Source organism: Sceloporus occidentalis, unplaced genomic scaffold (assembly GCF_023333645.1).
Source record: "Sceloporus occidentalis isolate IW3139 unplaced genomic scaffold, rSceOcc1.0.p SCAF_10, whole genome shotgun sequence".
NCBI classification, from domain to species: Eukaryota; Metazoa; Chordata; class Lepidosauria; order Squamata; family Phrynosomatidae; genus Sceloporus; species Sceloporus occidentalis.
The window spans coordinates 14,597,085-14,616,286 of NW_028316990.1; the positions used below are offsets into that span (position 1 = coordinate 14,597,085).

A 19,202-nucleotide genomic window follows, 5' to 3' on the forward strand; every position below is an offset into this window, starting at 1 on the left:
TCCTTTCCCTGAGGCTTGCTTTGCTGCTGCTGCTGCCTCTTGCTGAGGGGAGACTCTTCTCCTTCTCCTTCCCCTTCTCCTCCTCCTCCTCCTCTGGGGCCAGGATGGGCTGCTGCTGCCGGGCGGCGCTGGGCTCCTTGGCCCTCCTGCTCCCTGCTCTGCACCTGGGTAAGAACTCCAGGGCGTTGGGGGGATACGTGTTCGTCTGGATGGGTGTGTGTGTATATACATATACACGTGTTTCTGTAAACAGGACGAGGAGAGGAGCCCTCCTTCTCCTTCTCCCCAGAGAAGGAAAAGTTGAGAGGGAGAAATGTCTGATCCTTGTAAAACGATCCTGAAGAGAGAGAGAGAGAGAGAGAGAGAGAGAGAAAGACTGAGGGAAAGAAGGTGGAAAGAGGAAAAGCCCCTCCTTCCTCTCATTTGAATCTATCCATCTATCTATCTATCTATCTATCTATCTATCTATCTATCTATCCATCCATCCATCTATCTATGTAGATATCTAGATATAGGTATAGAGAGAGATCTAGATAGATAGATAGATAGAGGTACATATATAAGCACACACACATATATATGTAGGTATATGTGTGTGTGCTTATCTATGTAGGTATCTAGATATAGGTATAGAGAGAGATCTAGATAGATAGATAGATAGATAGATAAGCACACGCACATATACCTACATATATGTGTGTGTGCTTATATATGTACCTCTATCTATCTATCTATCTATCTATCTATCTAGGTACCTATCTAGATATAAAATTAGATACATAAAGAGAGAGGTGCCTATCTAGATCTAGATATATATAGATACACACACACACATACACATATGTCTGCCTATATATGTACCTCTATCTATCTGTATCTATATAGGCACCTATCTAAATGGTACCTATCTAGATATAGACACACACACATATGCATATACCTATATGTGTGTGCATGGCTATATATGTACCTCTGTCTATAGATACCTATCTAGATACAGATTTACCGTGTCAGCAGTGTATAGTATGTTCACCCCATCCTGGTTCGCAAACATTGAGGGGGAAAGTTACCAGATGTAGCTTCTTTTTCCCATCCTGGCAAGAGAGGAAATTTGTCTAACTATCTCTCATATAGCAAGAGTCCATCTCCTTTGGTTTGCTAACACAACTCCATAGTAAATTTATACAAACATGCTATTTATAGTATATTCACTCTGTCCTGCATTTAGGTTCCTAGGGTGGTTTACCAAAGGAATGAAACAACGAAAATGTGAACCAAGAGAGTGACCAGATACAGCTCTTTTATCCCATAGACCACCCTGGCAGCAGAGGAAATTTATCTATTGTAGCTGGAATGCATCTCCTTCGATTTGCCAACACAATTTAATAGTAAATGTATATACACACGCACATACATGGATATAGATGTGTAGATTTACCATGGAGTTGTGTTACCAATCTATAGTATGTTCACTTGGTATATAAATGGGATAAAGGAATTTTATCTGCTAACTTTTACGATTCACATTTTAGTTCTTTTATCCCTTTGGTATACCAGCCTGGGAATATGAATGCAGGAAAGGGTGAACATACTATAAATTGCTAACACAATTCTATGGTAAATGTACACACACACACACACACACACATACATATATACACATACATATTGTGCGTGAGTAAATTTACGATGGACTTGTGTTAGCAAAATGAAAGAGGTGGACTGCTGCTTAGCATTTTGAAAGATATTTTTACAATTCAAGTAGCAAATGGGTTCATGGGAAAATTACACCGGGCAGATAAAGAATCAAGGGCCAAGAAGAAGAAAAATCATTACTGCTAGTTGCTTAGTTGCTTTAGTTGCTTTTATAATATTTTATGTTATAAAATGGAAAATGAGATCCGGTGTTAAAATCATCAAGTAGAACCAGTTAATAAGTATATAGAACAAAAACCTATCATGAAGAAGTGTGATTTAGTTGTTGTTTTATGAATAAACACCCCAATGATTGCAATGGTGAAGGAGAGATGAGAAGCATACATGCATATATTTGTTATACGTAGAGGTATGTGTGCTTCCCCCCCTGCGTTCTGTCCTTACAACAGCCCTGTGGGGTAGACTGGCTTGGTTCAGGGTCACCTAGCAAGCTCCAGTACCATTTGAACCCTGGTTTCCCTAGTCCAGCGTGATCCACTCCGATCTATTCACTTTCTCTCCTCTTCCCTCCCTGCATCCAGTAAATCTCTCTTTATCTGGAGTTGTATTTTGAATCAGTTTCAGGAGGGTAGACATGTGGCATACAGAAACATACCCTGAAAAACTATCTAATTGTGGTCTTTTCTTTAAAGAGAAAAGACCACAATTAGATATAGATCGATATTAGAAAGTATTTTTATAATGGATAATGTATAGAACATATCACAATCACAAGCTAGGTTGTAGCATCGGGTTTAATGCGCATGGCATGGTGTCACGGTTTAGATTAATCTGGAATGAAGGAGTATGCAACACTGCCTCCCACAAAGAAGAGGTTCCTCATTTTTTCTTTTCATGTAGATTTGGGTCTAGTCCCTGTTTAGGTGGCTGAGGTTATTATTAGCAGTGTGGCTGCATCTGCACTTCAGAAATCATCCGGTTTGACACCACTTTTAACTACCATGGCTCAATGCTATGGAATTCTGGGAAGTGTAGTTTGTTCAGGGCACTTCCCTGAATTCCATAGCATTGAGCCATGGTGTCAAACTGGATTATTTCTGCAGTGCGGATGCAACCTGAGAGGCATGGAGGAAGAGCATTTTCTTCCTTCTCAGATGTTTTGTGGGGCTTGCATGCAGAGGGCACAGGACTCCAGGCAGTCCATGTCTGGGGTTTTTTAATGGGGATTTTTAAATATGAAACCTTGCAGGGGAGCTATACCATATTTAAAAGGTGAATCGCTGCTCTTTCTAGGAGCAGCAAATCCACCCCTTTTCTTTACTGAAAAAAGGGGGTTCAAACTGTCTGGAGGAGTCATGAGACATGAAAATAGCATTAGGGCCCCATAGCTTCTGACAGCATTCTCTGTTTTATGTTCCAGAGCTATGACTCTTGCTCTGAATCTTCTCAGACTCCAACTAAGTATTGGGTCTCCTTTCTGCTTAGGTTCTTTCCTGTCCCCTTTGTCAACTTCTGTTTCAGAGTAAGAAGCTGAGAAAACAAGAGTGAACTGTAGCTCCTGGTTTGGAGAGTAGGAAAAGCCAAGATATAAATCAGCATTTATAAGCCAGTAATGATTGTGATTTGTGGCTAGTTGAATAGTAAAAGTTGGAAGTAAATTGCATAAACCACGATTCTAACTGTAACTCATCACAGTTTGGATTATAACTTGATGACTGTCATTCTTTTAGCGTAAGGAGTAGTATCGTCTTCTTACTCCTAAACCTTGTCAAAGGAGTTTTATTTTGGAGCAATTTTGTATTTTTAGAAATATATTTTTAAAGTATATAAAAGTGGCAACATGCTAGTAATGAGCAATGCAGCTCATTAGTAATGAGTAATGTTAATATGCTCCTTTCTTAAAGCAAGAAGTAATGAATCCATTTTAAAAAAATGTCCAAAGCTCTGGAACCATGGCTTGTTAACCTGTCATAAAAGACTGGATTAAAGCAGAGGTGCATCAGGGATTGCCTTTCATGCCAATATGGTCTAATGTATGGGCTTACATCAGTTTAGCTGTCTTGGTAGGATTCCTCCAGGGAATCCTGGGAATTGAAGTTAGGTGGGAGTGTAGAAAATGATCAGGTTGGGGACACCTCACACTAGGGTTTCCCAAAAAGGGTTCTGTGAAACCATAGGGTCCCTTGAGATATCTCTAGGGGTTTCAGAAGTGGTTGTGATTTTACAAAATCAATGTTTTTTTCCAGGGTTCCCTGAGACCTGAAAATTATTTCAAGGATTCCTTCAGGGTAAAAGGGTTGAGAAAGTGTCCTTCACATTTTGCCCTGTTAGAATTAGAATGCCAGGCTTCACCAGGAACAGGGGATGATAGTTAATATATGATGCAGCTATATGAGTTCTTTCGTTCCATCTTCCTTTTAAAATGAAGTTTAATATCATGCTCATGAGCTTTCTGTTCTTTTTTCAGAGCTCCTGCCTTTTCTTTCATTATTACACATAATAATAATAAGCCCTGAAAGAGCACTCTCAGCTTTTTATAGAGATGGCCGGCCCCAAGATCTTTAATAAAGGTTTTTTTTTCTTCTTCTTCCGAGTGTAGCTCAGGGACTGGAATTAATAAATAGGTGACAACAAAGAAAGGAGTGGACATGAATGCAATCTCAGCAACAATTGTCTTCTTCTAGCTTCAGCTATTAAAATGTTTGCTTTTTTTTGTCAGCGCAGTCTTGTGTTTTCCTCTTGTTGGGAGATGGACTCTTTAAAAGGGTAGGAGAGCTATATAGTTTTCTATTTTATCTATTATCTCCCTCCCATCTATATATTAATGTGTGTGGTTCTGTTCTCAAAGGTAACACGCCCTGCCATTAGGCACAGTGGGATGGCCACCTTAGAAAGCAAGGGATGGGAAGGTGAAAATGCTGGCAAAATTCTGGAGGCTAGAGAAGTGTCCTGCCTTGGGTCACTAAAGCTAATTTCCTGCTTTTGGTGTATTGGAAGATGTTGTTCCGTCACTAATGCTAATGTAAGTTTCAGCTCTCAGTCTGTACATGTAGCAGGAGAAGAAAGTAGTCTACTTCAGACAGCAAAATTTCTCAGGCCAGTCCTAATAACACCTAGAGCAAGCTCTTCATGCATCTCCTTTTTGGAGACAGTGTTCTGTTTTAATTATTAATTTAACCATATTTAAATTGTTCTTAATCCTTGTGGGTAGCAGGCATCATACAAATATAACCGAAACAATAAAAGCCTCCAGAAATATCATCATCATCAAACAGACAGGATCAACCTTGGCAAGCAAGAATGATTTTGAGCTGGTACTGTCAGGAAGCACCTCCTAATGTTGAGGTGGAATCTCTTTTCATATAGCTTGCATCCATTGTTCCGGGTCCTAGTCTCTGGAGCAGCAGAAAACAAGCTTGCTCCCTCCTCAGAGTGACACCCCTTCAAATACTTAAACAGGGCTATCATATTACCTCTTATTACCTCGTAATCATCTCTTTTCCAGGCTAAACATGCCCAGCTCCTTTCCTCATAAAGCATGGTTTCTAGACCCTTCACCATTTTGGTGGCCCTCTCCTCTAGACATGCGCCAACTTGTCAACATCCTTTTTTAATTATGGTGCCAAGAAATGGGCCCAGTATTCCAGGTGAGGACCAAAGCAGAATAGAGTGGCACTATTACTTCCCTTGATCTAGAGTTTCTAGACACTATATTTCTATTGATGCAGCCTAGATTTGCATTGGCCTTTTTAGCTGCCGCATCACACTGTTAACTCATGTTCGACTTGTGATCTACCAGGACTCCTAGACCCCTTTCACATGTAGTCTTGTTAAGCCAGGTGTCCCTCATCCTATATCTGTGCATTTAATTTTTTGCCTAAGTGCAGTAGTTTACATTTCTTCCTGTTGCAGTTCATTTTGTTAGTTTTGGCCTAGCTTTTTAATGTTAAGGTCATTTTGAATTTTGATCCTCTCCTCTGGGGTATTAGCTGCTACTCCTAATTTGGTGTCATCTGCAGATTTGATGAGCATGCCCTTTATTATTTCATCCAAGTTGCTGATAAAGATGTTGAATAGCACTGGGCCCAGGACAGAAACCTGAGGAACCTCACTGGTCACTTCTCTCCAGGATGAAAAAGAGCTATTGCAGAGCACCCTTTGGGTTTGGCCGGTCAGCCAATTACAAATCCACCTAAGAGTTGCATTATCTATCCCACATTTTACAAGCTTGTTTGCAAGAATATCATGAGGGACCTTGTCATAGGTCTTACCAAAATCAAGATGTGCCACATCCACCTCATTCCCTTCATCTACCAAGCTGGTAATTTTATTTTTAAAAAAGAGAAAGAGAGGTCAGATTAGTCTAGCATGACTTCTCTCCTATGTTGGCTTTTTGCAATTATGGCATTCCCTTCTAAATGTTCACAGACTCTCTGTTTAATGATCTGCTCTAGAATCTTTCCTGGTATTGATGTCGGGCTAACTGGGTGATAATCTTTCTCCCCCTTTTTGAAGACAGAGACAATATCCCAGTAGTGTTGGCCCTGGTTGTTTTGATACTGGAAATGGAAACTCCCACCACTGTACTTTTGAGCAGTTTTTTTTTTAATTTAAAGGTATGTTGCTCACAATAGATTGCACTATGTTTCAAAAATATTTGTTTCATGGTGGCACTCAAATTGTAACCCCCTCCTGTCAAATGTTTAAACTTTTAGAAGTGCTTCAAATAAGTATTTCATTATATCATCTTATTAATTCTGGGATATACAGGCTTTTTGAAATATCCAGAGTTCTTTATCGGAGAAGAATGGAAGAAGGAGTACCTATGAACTTACCTTGTGCTTGCTTTCCTTTCTGGGCAAAAATGCAAATTGGTCTCAAAAGTGGAAGATGAGTCACACAGAGTGATAAAGAGGTAGAATCATTTTATGGAGGGAGCCTTATGGAAAAGCAAGTTGCCCAAGGACATATCAGAATCTGAAACGACGCTGCTAGGAACCCATTCCTAATCTTATGGATACTGCAATACAGATGTGTTTAAATGTAGAGTCCTTGAGTGTGACTTTCATTTGTTTGATTAATTCTAATCCCATGGTGAGCCTATGGGCTTGGACTAACATATGGCTTGCCACCTGCGGGTGCTATGGCCTTCTCATCCTAGGTTGGCAAATTGCCCTGGGTGACCAGGATGTGACCCTGCAGAGCCTCTGACAAGGTTACTCGAAATGTGAGTGACAAATGTAAAGATCCAAAGCCACCAGCTCCAGGAGCACTCTGTGTTAGGTCGGTGTGTCTTAGTGGTCTCATGTTACAATCAAGAGAACTTGGAGTTTAATTTGAAAACAAAAATGCTGTAGGTTTCTAGTTCTCATTATTGTGGAAATGGAACAAGCCCGATGATAAGCCTAATGGAAACATTTTGAAAGGATCAGAAATGACAGCATGTGCTAGTGACAAGGAGCTAAAATCTACAAATTGTGTTCTACAGGTTCACTCCTCATGTTGCAGACTTGGTTCCTTCCCCACTTGAACAACTATTAGAGTCTACCAAGGCTATCCAAGGGAGTCAACCAAAGCAGTCTGCCTATATGGCAAGTCATTTCCATTCTCATTGCACGTGGAATACATAACTTGTCACATGATTTTTGGCCATTTTTTAAAGAGCTGTTACTGACAGTGCAAAGTGAATGTATGATGTGGAGTTTTGAAGCTCTCTTCTTTTGAGAAAGTTTTTTCTCCATTGGTGTGATTACTGAGGGGAACACTGCACATCTTGCTGTGGGATTCTTGGACATCAGAAATGATTCTAGAAGGAGTTGTAGGGTTAGTGATGGGCAAATCAGTCAGTTTTGGGTTCATGTCAGTTTTTCATCTGTCACTTGTTTTTTTCCATATCAGTCTGGGTTTTTTCCATTTATTATCATACACAATTTCCCCGGATATTGTGGACAATATTTGAACTGTGGTGTGCACTATAGAGTTTGGATAAGTATGCAGCCAAAATGATTACTCTGTCATGATCTATATATTAGTCTGAGTAGTATGAATTAGCTTGTTTGATAGCTTTAGAAATGTGGACCAAATGGACTTGTATGAAATGCCTGTGATCTTCGGATCTTAACTCTGTATGTGCTTTTCAGAACATACCCAACAACTTCTTACATCTATATTGGAGTAGGCAAAGGGAACCCCTGGTTGTTGTTGTTGGTGGTGGTGCCTTCAAATTGGTTCTGACGTATGACAACTCTAAGGCAATCCTATCATGGAGTTTTCTTGGCAAGTTTTCAGCTTCTTTCTACTGGGTCACCTGCCACTAAGCAGTGTCCCTGTTCAAGGGCTGTCCATCCCGTGCCTACTTTAAATAATTCCCAGATTAGAGAGCAGGGAACGTCAGGTTTCCCATAAGTGCTTGGTCAGCTGTTTGAACAGGATGACACACAGATCACCTGAAGCCCATTCACACTGCACAGTTATAGGGGTATTATTCCACTTTCATCGCAATGGTTCCATCCAATGGAATCTTGAGAGTTCACCTCTCCACACCACAGATCCCATTTTCCCATAGGATGGAACTGTGGCAATTAAAGTGGAAGAATATCATAGAATCCTAGAATTGGAAGAGACCACAAGGGTCATCTAGTCCAACCCCTTGCTATGCAGAGACTCACAATCAAAGCACCTTCAAGAGATGGCCATCCAGCCTCTGTTTAAAAACCTCCAAAGAAGGAGACTCCACCAGTCTCTGAGGGAGTGTATTCTACTGACAAAGAGCTCTTATTGTCAGGAAGTTCTTACTAATGTTTAGATGGAATCTCTTTTCCTGTGGCTTCCATCCATTGCTCTGTGTCCTATTCTCTGGAGCAGCAGAAAACAAGCTTGCTACATCCTTAATATGACACCCCTTCAAATATTTAAACAGGGCTATCATATCCCCTCTTAACCTTCTCTTCTCCAGGCTAAACATCCCCAGCTCCCTAAGTCTCTCCTCATAGGGCTTGGTTTCCAGAACCTTCACCATTTTGGTCACCCTGTCTTTGTGTAGTGGGAATGGCCCCTGATCACAGTTTTGTCCACAACAGTGAGATATGTTCTTCCGGCAGGCCTTTCCAGACTAACCATCCCGGCCCAGGTTCCCTGATTCCCTCATTCCTCCCGTGGCCCCATCTTAGTGATGGTCGAGGATCAACAGAGGGATATCAGGGTTTTTAGTTTTAATTGCTGTTTTTATGCTTGATATTGTGTTTTAATATGTTATACTGTTTAATATTGTCTTAAGGGGGGGAGGGATAAAGTGTTTTTAATTGTTATATTTTATATTTTACTGTTGTCAACCGCCCGGATTGGTTTGCCACAGGCGGTATATAAATAAATATTATTATTATTATTATTATTATTATTATTATTATTTGTAGTATTTCTGTTCAAATTGCAGCAATTGTTTCCAAATTTACAGCTAGACAGGTGAATTATCAGATGGAGATTTTGTACATATCTCTGTCCTCTTTTGTGTCCTCTCTTTTTGGCAGTCTGTAAGTGGCCACCTAGCCAGCGAGGTCCTTATTGATGATGAAAAGCTCCTCTCAGATAATGGGGCTTGAGCCTAATGGCAACCCCAGTTTGAGCCAGTACAGGGATTAAGGGGCTGGGATCATGCTGGGAGTTTAATGGCTGGCTAAGAGGCTCTCGTGGGTGGCTCTGTGTGACGAGTGAGAAAAGGGGGAAGGCTCATATTCAAGGCTTCTTCTAAGCAAATGTTTCAGAAGATTCCCATAAATTATTGCCCTGCTGCCTTGAGAGGAGGGTGAAATGGGGTGTCTCTGGCATGCCCAATTTGGACAGTTTGCCCCACAGTCTATACAATTGGCCTGGACTGGTTGGCATCCAGGACAGATATGGGAGCAGTTTCTAAGGCTACACCCACCGTACAGAAATAATGCAGTTTGACACCATTTTTTGGTTCCACAACAAGCTACCATTCCCAGAATTCCATAGCCTTGAGCCATGGCAATTAAAAATGGTGTCAAACCAGATTATTTCTGCAGTGAGAATGCAGAATCAGCATCATTTGACCTCCCCTGAGGGGATCCCATCATCTCTGGCTTGGCACTACCCATCTGACTTTTTCCTCTTCCTGCTGGGGCATTCAGAGGAGCTGGGAAGCCCAGGGATGTGTTTGATCAGACTGAACTAGGCCAGTGCCTTTCAAATATTAATTGTTTTCCTCCTGTACTGATGCTAAAATACCTTCCGGTGGTTTTCTGTGTCTGCCTTGCGTAGGCGCACATCGCTTCCCGGACAAGGCTGGGCCAGCTTTAATGGCATGAGTACGTGCACACATCCATGCCTTTGGATTGTTACATGTGCTGAGTCCTACCAGTCGTAAATGTCAACATTACTGGGTTAAGATTTTGACAGTAATAAATGACAAGTAATGCAGTTTTCTTCAGGTGGGGTAGGATGTTCCAAAGTAACATACCAACCTATTTTATGCATGTCCACTCACACAGACAGGTGTGTGTGTATGCATGTGCATCCAAGTGTGCACATCATGAGTGGTGTTTTCTACTTCATTGCTTCTTAAGCTGTCTGATGTAGTCCACTAGCATTTCCCTCCAGTGTGTCAGGAACCAGCACCATATTTGTGTTCATTGGAAATGATTATTTCTTTTTTCTTGGAAATGTTCTTTGAACTGGCAGCTGGTGGCTTGAGAACCAGCATTAGTCTTGGACCACCATTTTGAGTAGCACTGCTCTAATTACTACTTCTTGCTACTTTTAAAGAGCATTTTAAAGCATTTTAAATATATTTCCCCTGATTTTGTATCATACTGTTGTTGTTGTGTTCCTTCAAGTTTCCAACTTATGAGAACCCTAAGGCAAACTTATCACGAGATTTTCTGAGGCTGAGAGTGTGTGGGTTTCCATGGCCAAATGGGGATTTGAACCAAGTCTCCAGATTCCTAGTCCAATGCTCAAACTACTGCACCATGCTGGTTGCCACCATACTGTTATTGATCTTAATTTTCCCCCTAAAAATGGAATAGGAAGTAACATAACATTTTGAATAATATAATTAATAACACTGTGACTTTTCTTACCACTGCATTTTTTAATGATAAAGGAATTGCTTTCCCACCACTGGAATAAGCAAAGTAAATTACTTTTTTAAAAGTTACTTGCCAAGCTATACTGTGGTTTCTAGTCCAATAATTGTATTTAAACAGAAGTGACTTTAGTAGAATGAGCTGTAGTTTTGACTTTTAAATTTTAAAAAATAAGAGGGGGGAAATAAATATTAAATTAAATTAAAAATTAATGGCGAAATCAGGGGTGGGTAGACCTTTGGTTCTCATGGGCTACATGTAGAACTATTGACAGGTTTCCAAAAAAGAAATCAGGGACAATCGGAGTTCAGATATGCAGGGTTGACAAGCGGAGCTATTAACAAGTTTGAGTTCTACTAAAATACCAAATGAAAGTATTGATTTCAGTTAGTATAGTCATGTGTTTCTCTATGAAATTAAGGTGTTGAAATTGAGAAATGGTTTCTGCCTTTCTGGAGGGCCCACATTCCAAAATACATTATTTTTTCACATCTTAATCTATATGAGAAGGAAAGCTTTCCAACCTTCAAATAGGGGGACATCCCTTACAAAAAGGGACACCTGCCAGTCCAATAAGAGACAAACTTTCCAGCCCACAAATAAAGTACATCCTTTGTATAAGGAATGCCTAGCCACTCTAAGTGCTGGACAGTGAGTTGATTCCTGATATATGTGTACATAAAAACATATGGAACTGGAAACATCCAATGAGATTTGAAAGAGAGACTGAATCTTAAGATGTACACAAAAGGTTTCATTCCAGAAGTGGAATGGCCTTCTTCATACAGAATGCAATCATTAATAAATAATATGTTGAACCAAATAAAACTGTATATATATAAAAGGTTACTCTTCATATACTTGCAAAGTAGTTTGAAAATCAACCTGCAGGGATTTCAGAAAAAGTGTATCTCCAAAGTAGCATGCCAGGCAACTGATAGCCTTTGGAATGGAAGGCAGAACATTATAGTTTTGCCATTTATTTCTATGCAGTTTAACAAGCATGAGGCTTGTAATTATTAATGCAAATGTACAGTCCCCTGTCCTTTTCTATTACTGGCCCTTGAAGAAGACAATACAACTCTTTCTTAAAACATGTTGAGCTACTTTGTGGAATAAAACCTTCTCCATACATCCTGAAACTCAGTCTCTCTTGTTTTCATATTTATGACACATACTGTATATTGTGTCCTTCCTCTCTAGAGATGGCATATGTGGCCCTTTTCTCCTCAGAACAGCCCCGCAAGGTAGATTAGGCTGAAGAAGAATGGACCCAAAAGTTTAATTGTGACTGTGCTTGAATTTGACCCTAGACGCCATTCTAACTGGTACACTGTTGATGCTGGCGATGATATGAAGCTGAGTTTTGCTATTTTCATCTGCTTGCAGTGCTATCCGAGGAGCCCATGAGCGCAACTAGCCAGAAGTGCAATGCCATCTACAAGGGGTTTGCTGAGTGCCTGATCAGCCTTGGGGACAGCATGGCTCAAAGCGTTCAACAAAAGCAGGGTGACGACAGCAACCAAGAACAGCAGGAGTTGGACACTATCTGCAAGTCAGTGCAGGATTCTTTCTCCTGGGTCATCTGTAAATAAGAATAGAGCTTGGGGGAAATCTCTCTCTCTGTGTCTCTGTCTCTCTCTTTTAGACTAAACCCCTATAATTCCTTGGCACAGGCACTGGGCATGCTTTCAACTTGGCTTCTAGGATTTAAGTCATGGATCTCTTTACAGGTGTTACCATTCTTGACATATAATGCTACTCCTCCTCCTTTCTTGTTTGGTCTGTTTCTTTGAAACAGGTTATACCCCTCTATTACTCAACAACCCTGTGAAGTAAGTCAAGCTGATTGAGAATGACTGGTCTTGGGTTGTCAAGTTCATGGCTTGGTAGGAACTCGAACCTGGATTTGTCCTACACTCTGACCAACATGTGAAAGGGGGTGGGAGAAGATAAATTGGAGTGCAAGGGGGGATTGGATGAAGGGAAGGTGTGCTGCATCCGGCATAAGGCATGAATTTAATAGAAGGAGGCTTGAAGCAGGAAGAAAAAATAAATGGAACCAAACACAGGTAAGACCTTGCAAAAACAAGTGATGGGAAGGAAAGGAAGAGATGTGGATGTGATGTGATATAGAGTCAGGCATCTGGATGTCACAGTATAGTCACTCAACATCAAAAACAACAAAGAGGCTTGTGGCATCAAGACTAACACATTTTATTTGGCCTTTTAGAAAGTATCCCACTACATTGGATACAACAACCTAATTAAGCAGCTGGTCCCTATGGAACCTGCAGCTCCAGAGGTAGGATACTTCTGGATCAGTCACCAGGGAAGACAAGTGAGTGTGTGCTTGTGAGCTTCCCAGAGGCACTGCCTGAGGCTTTGTGAGGTAGCAGGATGCCAGACTGCATAGATCTTCGGTCTGATCCAGCAGGACTTTACTTATGTATGAACATCTTTAGTTTGCCCTTCCCCTGGAGTACATTGAGTTCAATGCCCTCTATTCCTCTATGACACACCATCTTTTTACTCTCACAACAATCCTTTGAGCTGAGAGAATGTGACTGGCCCAGGATTGCCTGGCAGCTTCCATGGTGAATGAGAATTTGAACCTGGATTGCTCTGGTCCTAGCCCTTTTCTAACCCAGGAGTGACTAATGGCTACTGCACTGGTGAGGTGGTGAATACATTCCAAGTTTAATCCACCCTTCAAAGGAACTGCCCAAGGTGCTATTCCAGTTTTGAAAGCAAACTTTTGTGTCTTACATAACTCTTTTAAGGGACAGGCATGAAAGCAGCCCCAGTCTAATAACAATACAGTACTGGTACTAGTTGTTGTTGGTTCTTCAGATACAACTGCAACCTTGTGGGGAGGTGGACATCAAGCTCAGTGTTGCTGGATTTCTCCACTGCTTGAAAATCTTTTTAATAGAGGTGGAGCCATGTTTATTGTGGCCTCCTTTTTTTTGCTCCTTCAGTCAAGTGATGCCTCATGCAAGCAGAGCCACCCCATCTCATTTCCCTCCTTTTCATTTTTCTTTAACTGGGGAGGGGATAGTGGAGAGGCTAAATGAAAGGGGACCTCTGGCCCTCCAGATATTTTGGGCTGCAATTTCCACAGTGCTTTACCATTGGCTAATTTCTGGGAGGTGAAGTCCAAAACTGCAGGAAGTTGCAAGGCCTAAAGAAAGATCCCTTTTATTATTATTATTATTATTATTATTATTATTATTATTATTATTTATAGCCCACCCAATCACGAAGAATCCGGGCGGGTTACAACAATAAAATACATCAATTACAATAGAGTTAAAAGTCAAACCTTTTCTGCTTGTGATGTCAGAGTCTGACTTAATCTTCACTTTTCATTATTTTTCTTTCAGATCCTGGGATGATTTCCATATCTGTGCTACCCAGGTCTTATCCAGCTGCCCTGAGGAAGCAGCCAACATCTGGGAATCCCTTCGGCAAGAATCTAGGAAGATCCAGTTCCAGGGGAACCTTCATGACCTGTGTAGCTCCCGGTCTCAGCCAGCGGGCAATGGGAGAGCTTCGGATATAGATGAAACTAACAAGGAGACTTTGCGGGGAGCAGCCTGGCTTCCCCAGCCCAGCCTCATGGGCACGCTGACTCTTGTGGCTCTTGTGGCTTTAGTACCCTTTGCCTAGCCTGGGAGCAGGGGGGAGGCCTCCCTCCCCTCCTCCTGTCCACTGTAAAACAGACTGGTGGCTTGGCACTGCCTCCTTCCAGGAAATTGGATGAAGGTGGCAGTGGTGCTTAGTGCATTCTAGTAGCAGGAACAGTGTGGCCCACTGGGTGGAGTAGGCAGAAGGTGGGCTTGCCTGTCTTGTACGTGCCCTGCCAGGAGAAGCCAGGTTGTGTGAAAGGTGCTTCTCCTGTCCCTATGCACTTTGTCTGGCCAGCTGGCACCTCTGATAACTCAGAACCCTGCTCTCCTCTTCCCATCCTTCCCCATCCCTTCATCTCTACCAGGACCAGCCCTGCTGTCCGTTAGAATGGGGCAGCCACTTCGTGCAGCAGAGTTTTAATCGTAAACTATGAATTTACCCTCATTGGGTTGGATTCAAATTGATATAAATCCTATTAATATCAGTGTGTCTGCTCTAAAAGTACCTTAATATGGATTCAATTAATTGCATTTTTAAAATGTATGTTCTACTGCCAGGGCAGGGAAGAGATGCTTGTGAAGTTTTCTACCCCAGGTGTTAAAATAATTTAGTTGGCCTTGGGTACTTTGCACCTTAACTGTTCTGCCTCACATAACAAAATACCTTAGGCCTCCATTGCCCACATCACTTTCCAGTATCCCTGCTCTGTCATGCTGTACCTCCCTGCCCCCCAGAGACTACCCAGGATTGATTGATTGATTGATTGATTGATTGATTTAAATTTTGTGCCACCTTTCTTCCAGAAAGGGACCCAAGGCAGCTCACAACATAATTTTTTTAACAAAAAAAAAAAAACCCTTTACAATAAGAATTTTAAAACAATTAACATCATTTAGGGCTGAAGGGCGGGGTACAAATACCATAAATAAATAAATAATAGTTAAAGCAGTATAAAATTAACATTAAAACATACAAAAGTTAAAATCATAACTAAAAAACACCCCATATAAAAACCACCCTGTCATGACTATATATTTAAAAGCTTGCCTAATAAAAATGTTTTTGCTTGCCGTTGAAAGGGAGGGAGCCAGCCTAGCCTCCCATGGAAGTTTCAGAGGGTGGGAGCAGCCACCAAGAAGGCTCTCTCTTGTATCCTCACCAAGCGAGCCTGCAGTGGTGGTGGGACCAAGAGAAAGCCTTCTCCTGAAGATCTTGGGGTTCTGGCTGGTTCATATGGGGAGATATGTTCTCTCAAATAGATTGGACCTAAGCCATACAGGGCTTTATAAGTCATGACCAGCACTTTGAATTGTGCCGAGAAACAAGCCGATAGCCTGTAAAGCTGTTTCAACAAGAGAATTATATGCTTCTTATAAATGGCCCCGGCCAGCATTCTAGCTATGGTGTTTTGAACTTGCTGAAGTTTCTGAACAGTTTCCAAAGTCCCCCTCAACACCACCTTCTGGGTCCACCCCTCTAGGAAAGATCAGAACCAGTGCATAACAGTGCCTCCAAGTCCCATCCCCGAGAGACATTTCAGAAGGGTACCATGGTCAAAGATATTAAAAGCTGATGAGATGTCCAGCAGGGCCAACAGTAATCTAATGTCAGTTGTACTATCTTTCTCTGGGCTCTTAGAAGAATTTGTTTTTTTGGCTTCGGCTCCCAGATTCCCATTAGCCAGAATCCGATTCAAAATCCAGAATCTTGCATATGAATATAGGAAGTGACCTTATACTGAGTCAGACATTGAGCTCAATATTGTCAACTCTGACAGGCAGCAATGGTTGTTCAGGATTCTTTCCTAGCCTTACCCAGACATCTCCTTGGTAGTTTCCCATTTAAGCACAAACCAGGCCTGGCCCTGCCTAGTTTCTCAAATCAGATGAGGTCACGTGTGTTCAGGGCAGTACAGTTATTTAAATTTTGGGAGCTGCAGTTCCCCACCCCAGCCCCCCCCACCCCAAAAAAAGCTCTGACAACCGTTCTAAGAACTGGAGTCCCAGAAAAGGAGCCAAAGGTGCTGAGTGTGACTGAAAGAGCATGAACAGGAGTCACTTTGCCTGTATCTTGCAACATTTATGTTTATGACCAGATGCAAACCCAGATGTACCTAATGAACTTAAGGATCAGCTCGAGTTAAGTGCTCAGCCACTTCTGCAGGATTGTCTTCCTGCGTGTTTCTTTGGCATTTGGCATTCCTTTTTGAGATGTCCTGGAAGGGTAAACTGCCATTTGTGTTGGTTAGCATCCGTCTCCTTTTTATCTGCTTCTCTGCTCTGTGTAGGGCTCTTTCATTTGGAGGGCACCTTGCAGCCTTGAAGGGCCACATTTCTGCAGTGGTGGGAACACTTTCTGTGTGTTTGTTATATTCAGGCATGGTCTCCAGAGCTTAGAGATGTTATTTTTGGGGGATTACAATTCTCAGACTCTACTGCGTGAATCTGAGGATTGTCATCCAAAATGGGAGGGGTTTTTTTTCAAGCTCTGGTGCTTTCTGCCCACTGGATTCCATAGACAGGACAATGGACTTGCACAGAAGATGAATGAAAAACCTACATCCTCAGCTGGCATCTTCTCCCTGCATATGCTCAAAGATGACTCCTACACACACTTTTGCACCACCCTTTTCCTTGTGGAGATGGGCTGGTAGTGGAAGGGTGTGAGAACGGGGAGTCTAGACCATCCAGGAAAGACCTAAGAAGGGGAACCTTTCTAGAGTTGTTTGGTCTTCAAAGCAGTTCTGTTACTGCAACACAGGTATCTGCTGGAAAGAGAAATAAGTGAACAGGTGGGAGTCTAAGGTTTCCTGTTCATTGGTGTCAGCTGTTCAAATGTATCTATATCTATATTTCTATTAAAAGGCACTTTTACATTTCTCTTGCCTTGTTCAGTGTTGTATGTCACAGGCCACACTTGGCGTTGCCAGTTGCAGTTTCCCATCACCTCAAATGTGTTCCTAATCACATTTACCTGAAAATCAGTATTGTTAATTTAAATGGAGGGCAGTAGAAGGAGAGGAAGAGTGCACACTGGATGGATAGCTTCAATTAGGCAGGTTAAGGATCTGAATTTGCAGGATCTGAGCAGAGGAGACAGGGAGTCTTGGAGATATCTCATCCATAGTGTCACCATGGGTTGGGGTTGACTCAAGGGCAGTTAACAACAACAACCAAACTTGCCAGCTTCTCACTTCATAGGGAGAAACCCCCAGAACAACCTAGCAAGGACCAAATGTGCTCAGGGACCATGCAAAATACTCATGGTTAGAGAAGTTAGTAATGGAAAATTGGGAAACAGGTGGAATGTTGGCTGGAAGGAACCTTTAAAAAGCATTCTACAATTCACTGTTTTATTGCAGATCCCATTGGTTGCACAGGTTACATTCTTTTTACTTAAAATCCATGGTTGTCCCTCTTTGTTTCCATTGCTGAAATGCCAAAGAATAAAATAAAAAAGGTAAGATTACTTTTGAACATACTTTTACGATATCAACTTGCAGTGGCTTTGGAGAACATGGCAGAATTTCAAGGTCACCACAGCAAAAAGCAGTGTTCATTGTGGCACTCCAATGGGTCTGTCTCAAACTTGGGATATGAAGATGGGACTCAATCTCAAGTGGTATTGCGGATTGTATGGATGAAAGTACTTCCTGAGAATAACCATGGTTTGAGGCATCTGGAGGTTCACTGGGATGACCAGAAAATGAGCTGATCTTTGTGTATTACACCCATGGGGAACCTTTGCCCTCCAAGGAGGGACTCTAACTCCTGTCAGTCCTGGTCAGCATGGCCAATAATGGCAAATGATAAAAGTGGGGAGTGCCAACAACATTGGCAAGGCCACAGGTTCCCAGTTCTTTTGAATGTTATGCTTGCCTCCACAGACAAACACAGCACACAAAACCTCTTATGGGGAATGAAAGAAAAAATTCATTTTTCCGTTTTGCCCTGGATGCAGGACAAGTCAAAGATGCATCCAGCACTGGTTTGCAGGGAGGAATGGGAAAGAGGAGAGAGGGTGTGTTAACTGGCACATGTTCTCCCCTTTAAGGGTATTAACGGCTTTGCTTGGATTTCAGCTTGGTGTTCCCAGTGCTGCTTGCCCATAATGTAATTAATCTGCCTTTTTGCTTAAAGCATCCACTGAGTGCTCAGCACCACCTCTGCCTCAGCCCAATTAAGCCCTTGCAACAGGTCTGCGACTAGACTGTGGAAAAATGCTCCTTCCTTAGATAGATAGGGATTTCCTGCATGCAAACTCTCATCTCTCTCATTCAAACTAACCATGTAATTTAAGTCACTCCCTCTTTGGGACTAACAGACTTTTTCTCCAAAGATTTTCCTCCTCTCTCAACTTTCTTTGGAAAGATTGTGATATAAATGTTTTTTTTTCTCAACCTGAATTATTCAGTAGCTAGATTAGGATGTAGCTTTTATGTATGCATATAGATGAAAGCCATTAGTAAACTTTTGTCTGACCTACAAGCTACTTGTGTTGTTTTTGGAGTCAGTCTCAGTTCTTATAGAAGCATAGTCACTAGTCAGACAAAGGCACATTTTTGCTACTCTCTCTGATTTAAAGCTAGACCTTAACATGCTTGGCTTTGATATTTTTGATATTTAAATATTTTGTTTCGTTACAAAAGGATGAAACCTTTAGGAAATGTAAATTACCCTACACTTGGATCAATCAAAGCATGAGGGGAAATGACTAAATAGGATGTGACAGGATTCCTATTCTTTCCTAGAAACATAAACAGCAACATTTTTAGCCAGTCTCCTTGTGATTTAAAATTAAAATATAAAA

At 41.6% G+C, this 19,202-nt stretch overlaps 1 protein-coding gene across 1 annotated transcript; it reads left to right on the forward strand.

Annotated features, from left to right (window-relative positions):
- Window positions 1–67: 67 nt before the first annotated feature.
- Window positions 68–16,354, forward strand: NRN1L (neuritin 1 like). Its single transcript, XM_089540815.1, has 3 exons — window positions 68–168; window positions 12,150–12,315; window positions 14,147–16,354. Exons 1-3 carry the CDS (start codon window positions 105–107, stop codon window positions 14,430–14,432), a joined length of 516 nt encoding a protein of 171 aa, XP_089396941.1. The 5' UTR covers window positions 68–104; the 3' UTR covers window positions 14,433–16,354.
- The last annotated feature ends 2,848 nt before the right edge of the window (window positions 16,355–19,202 follow it).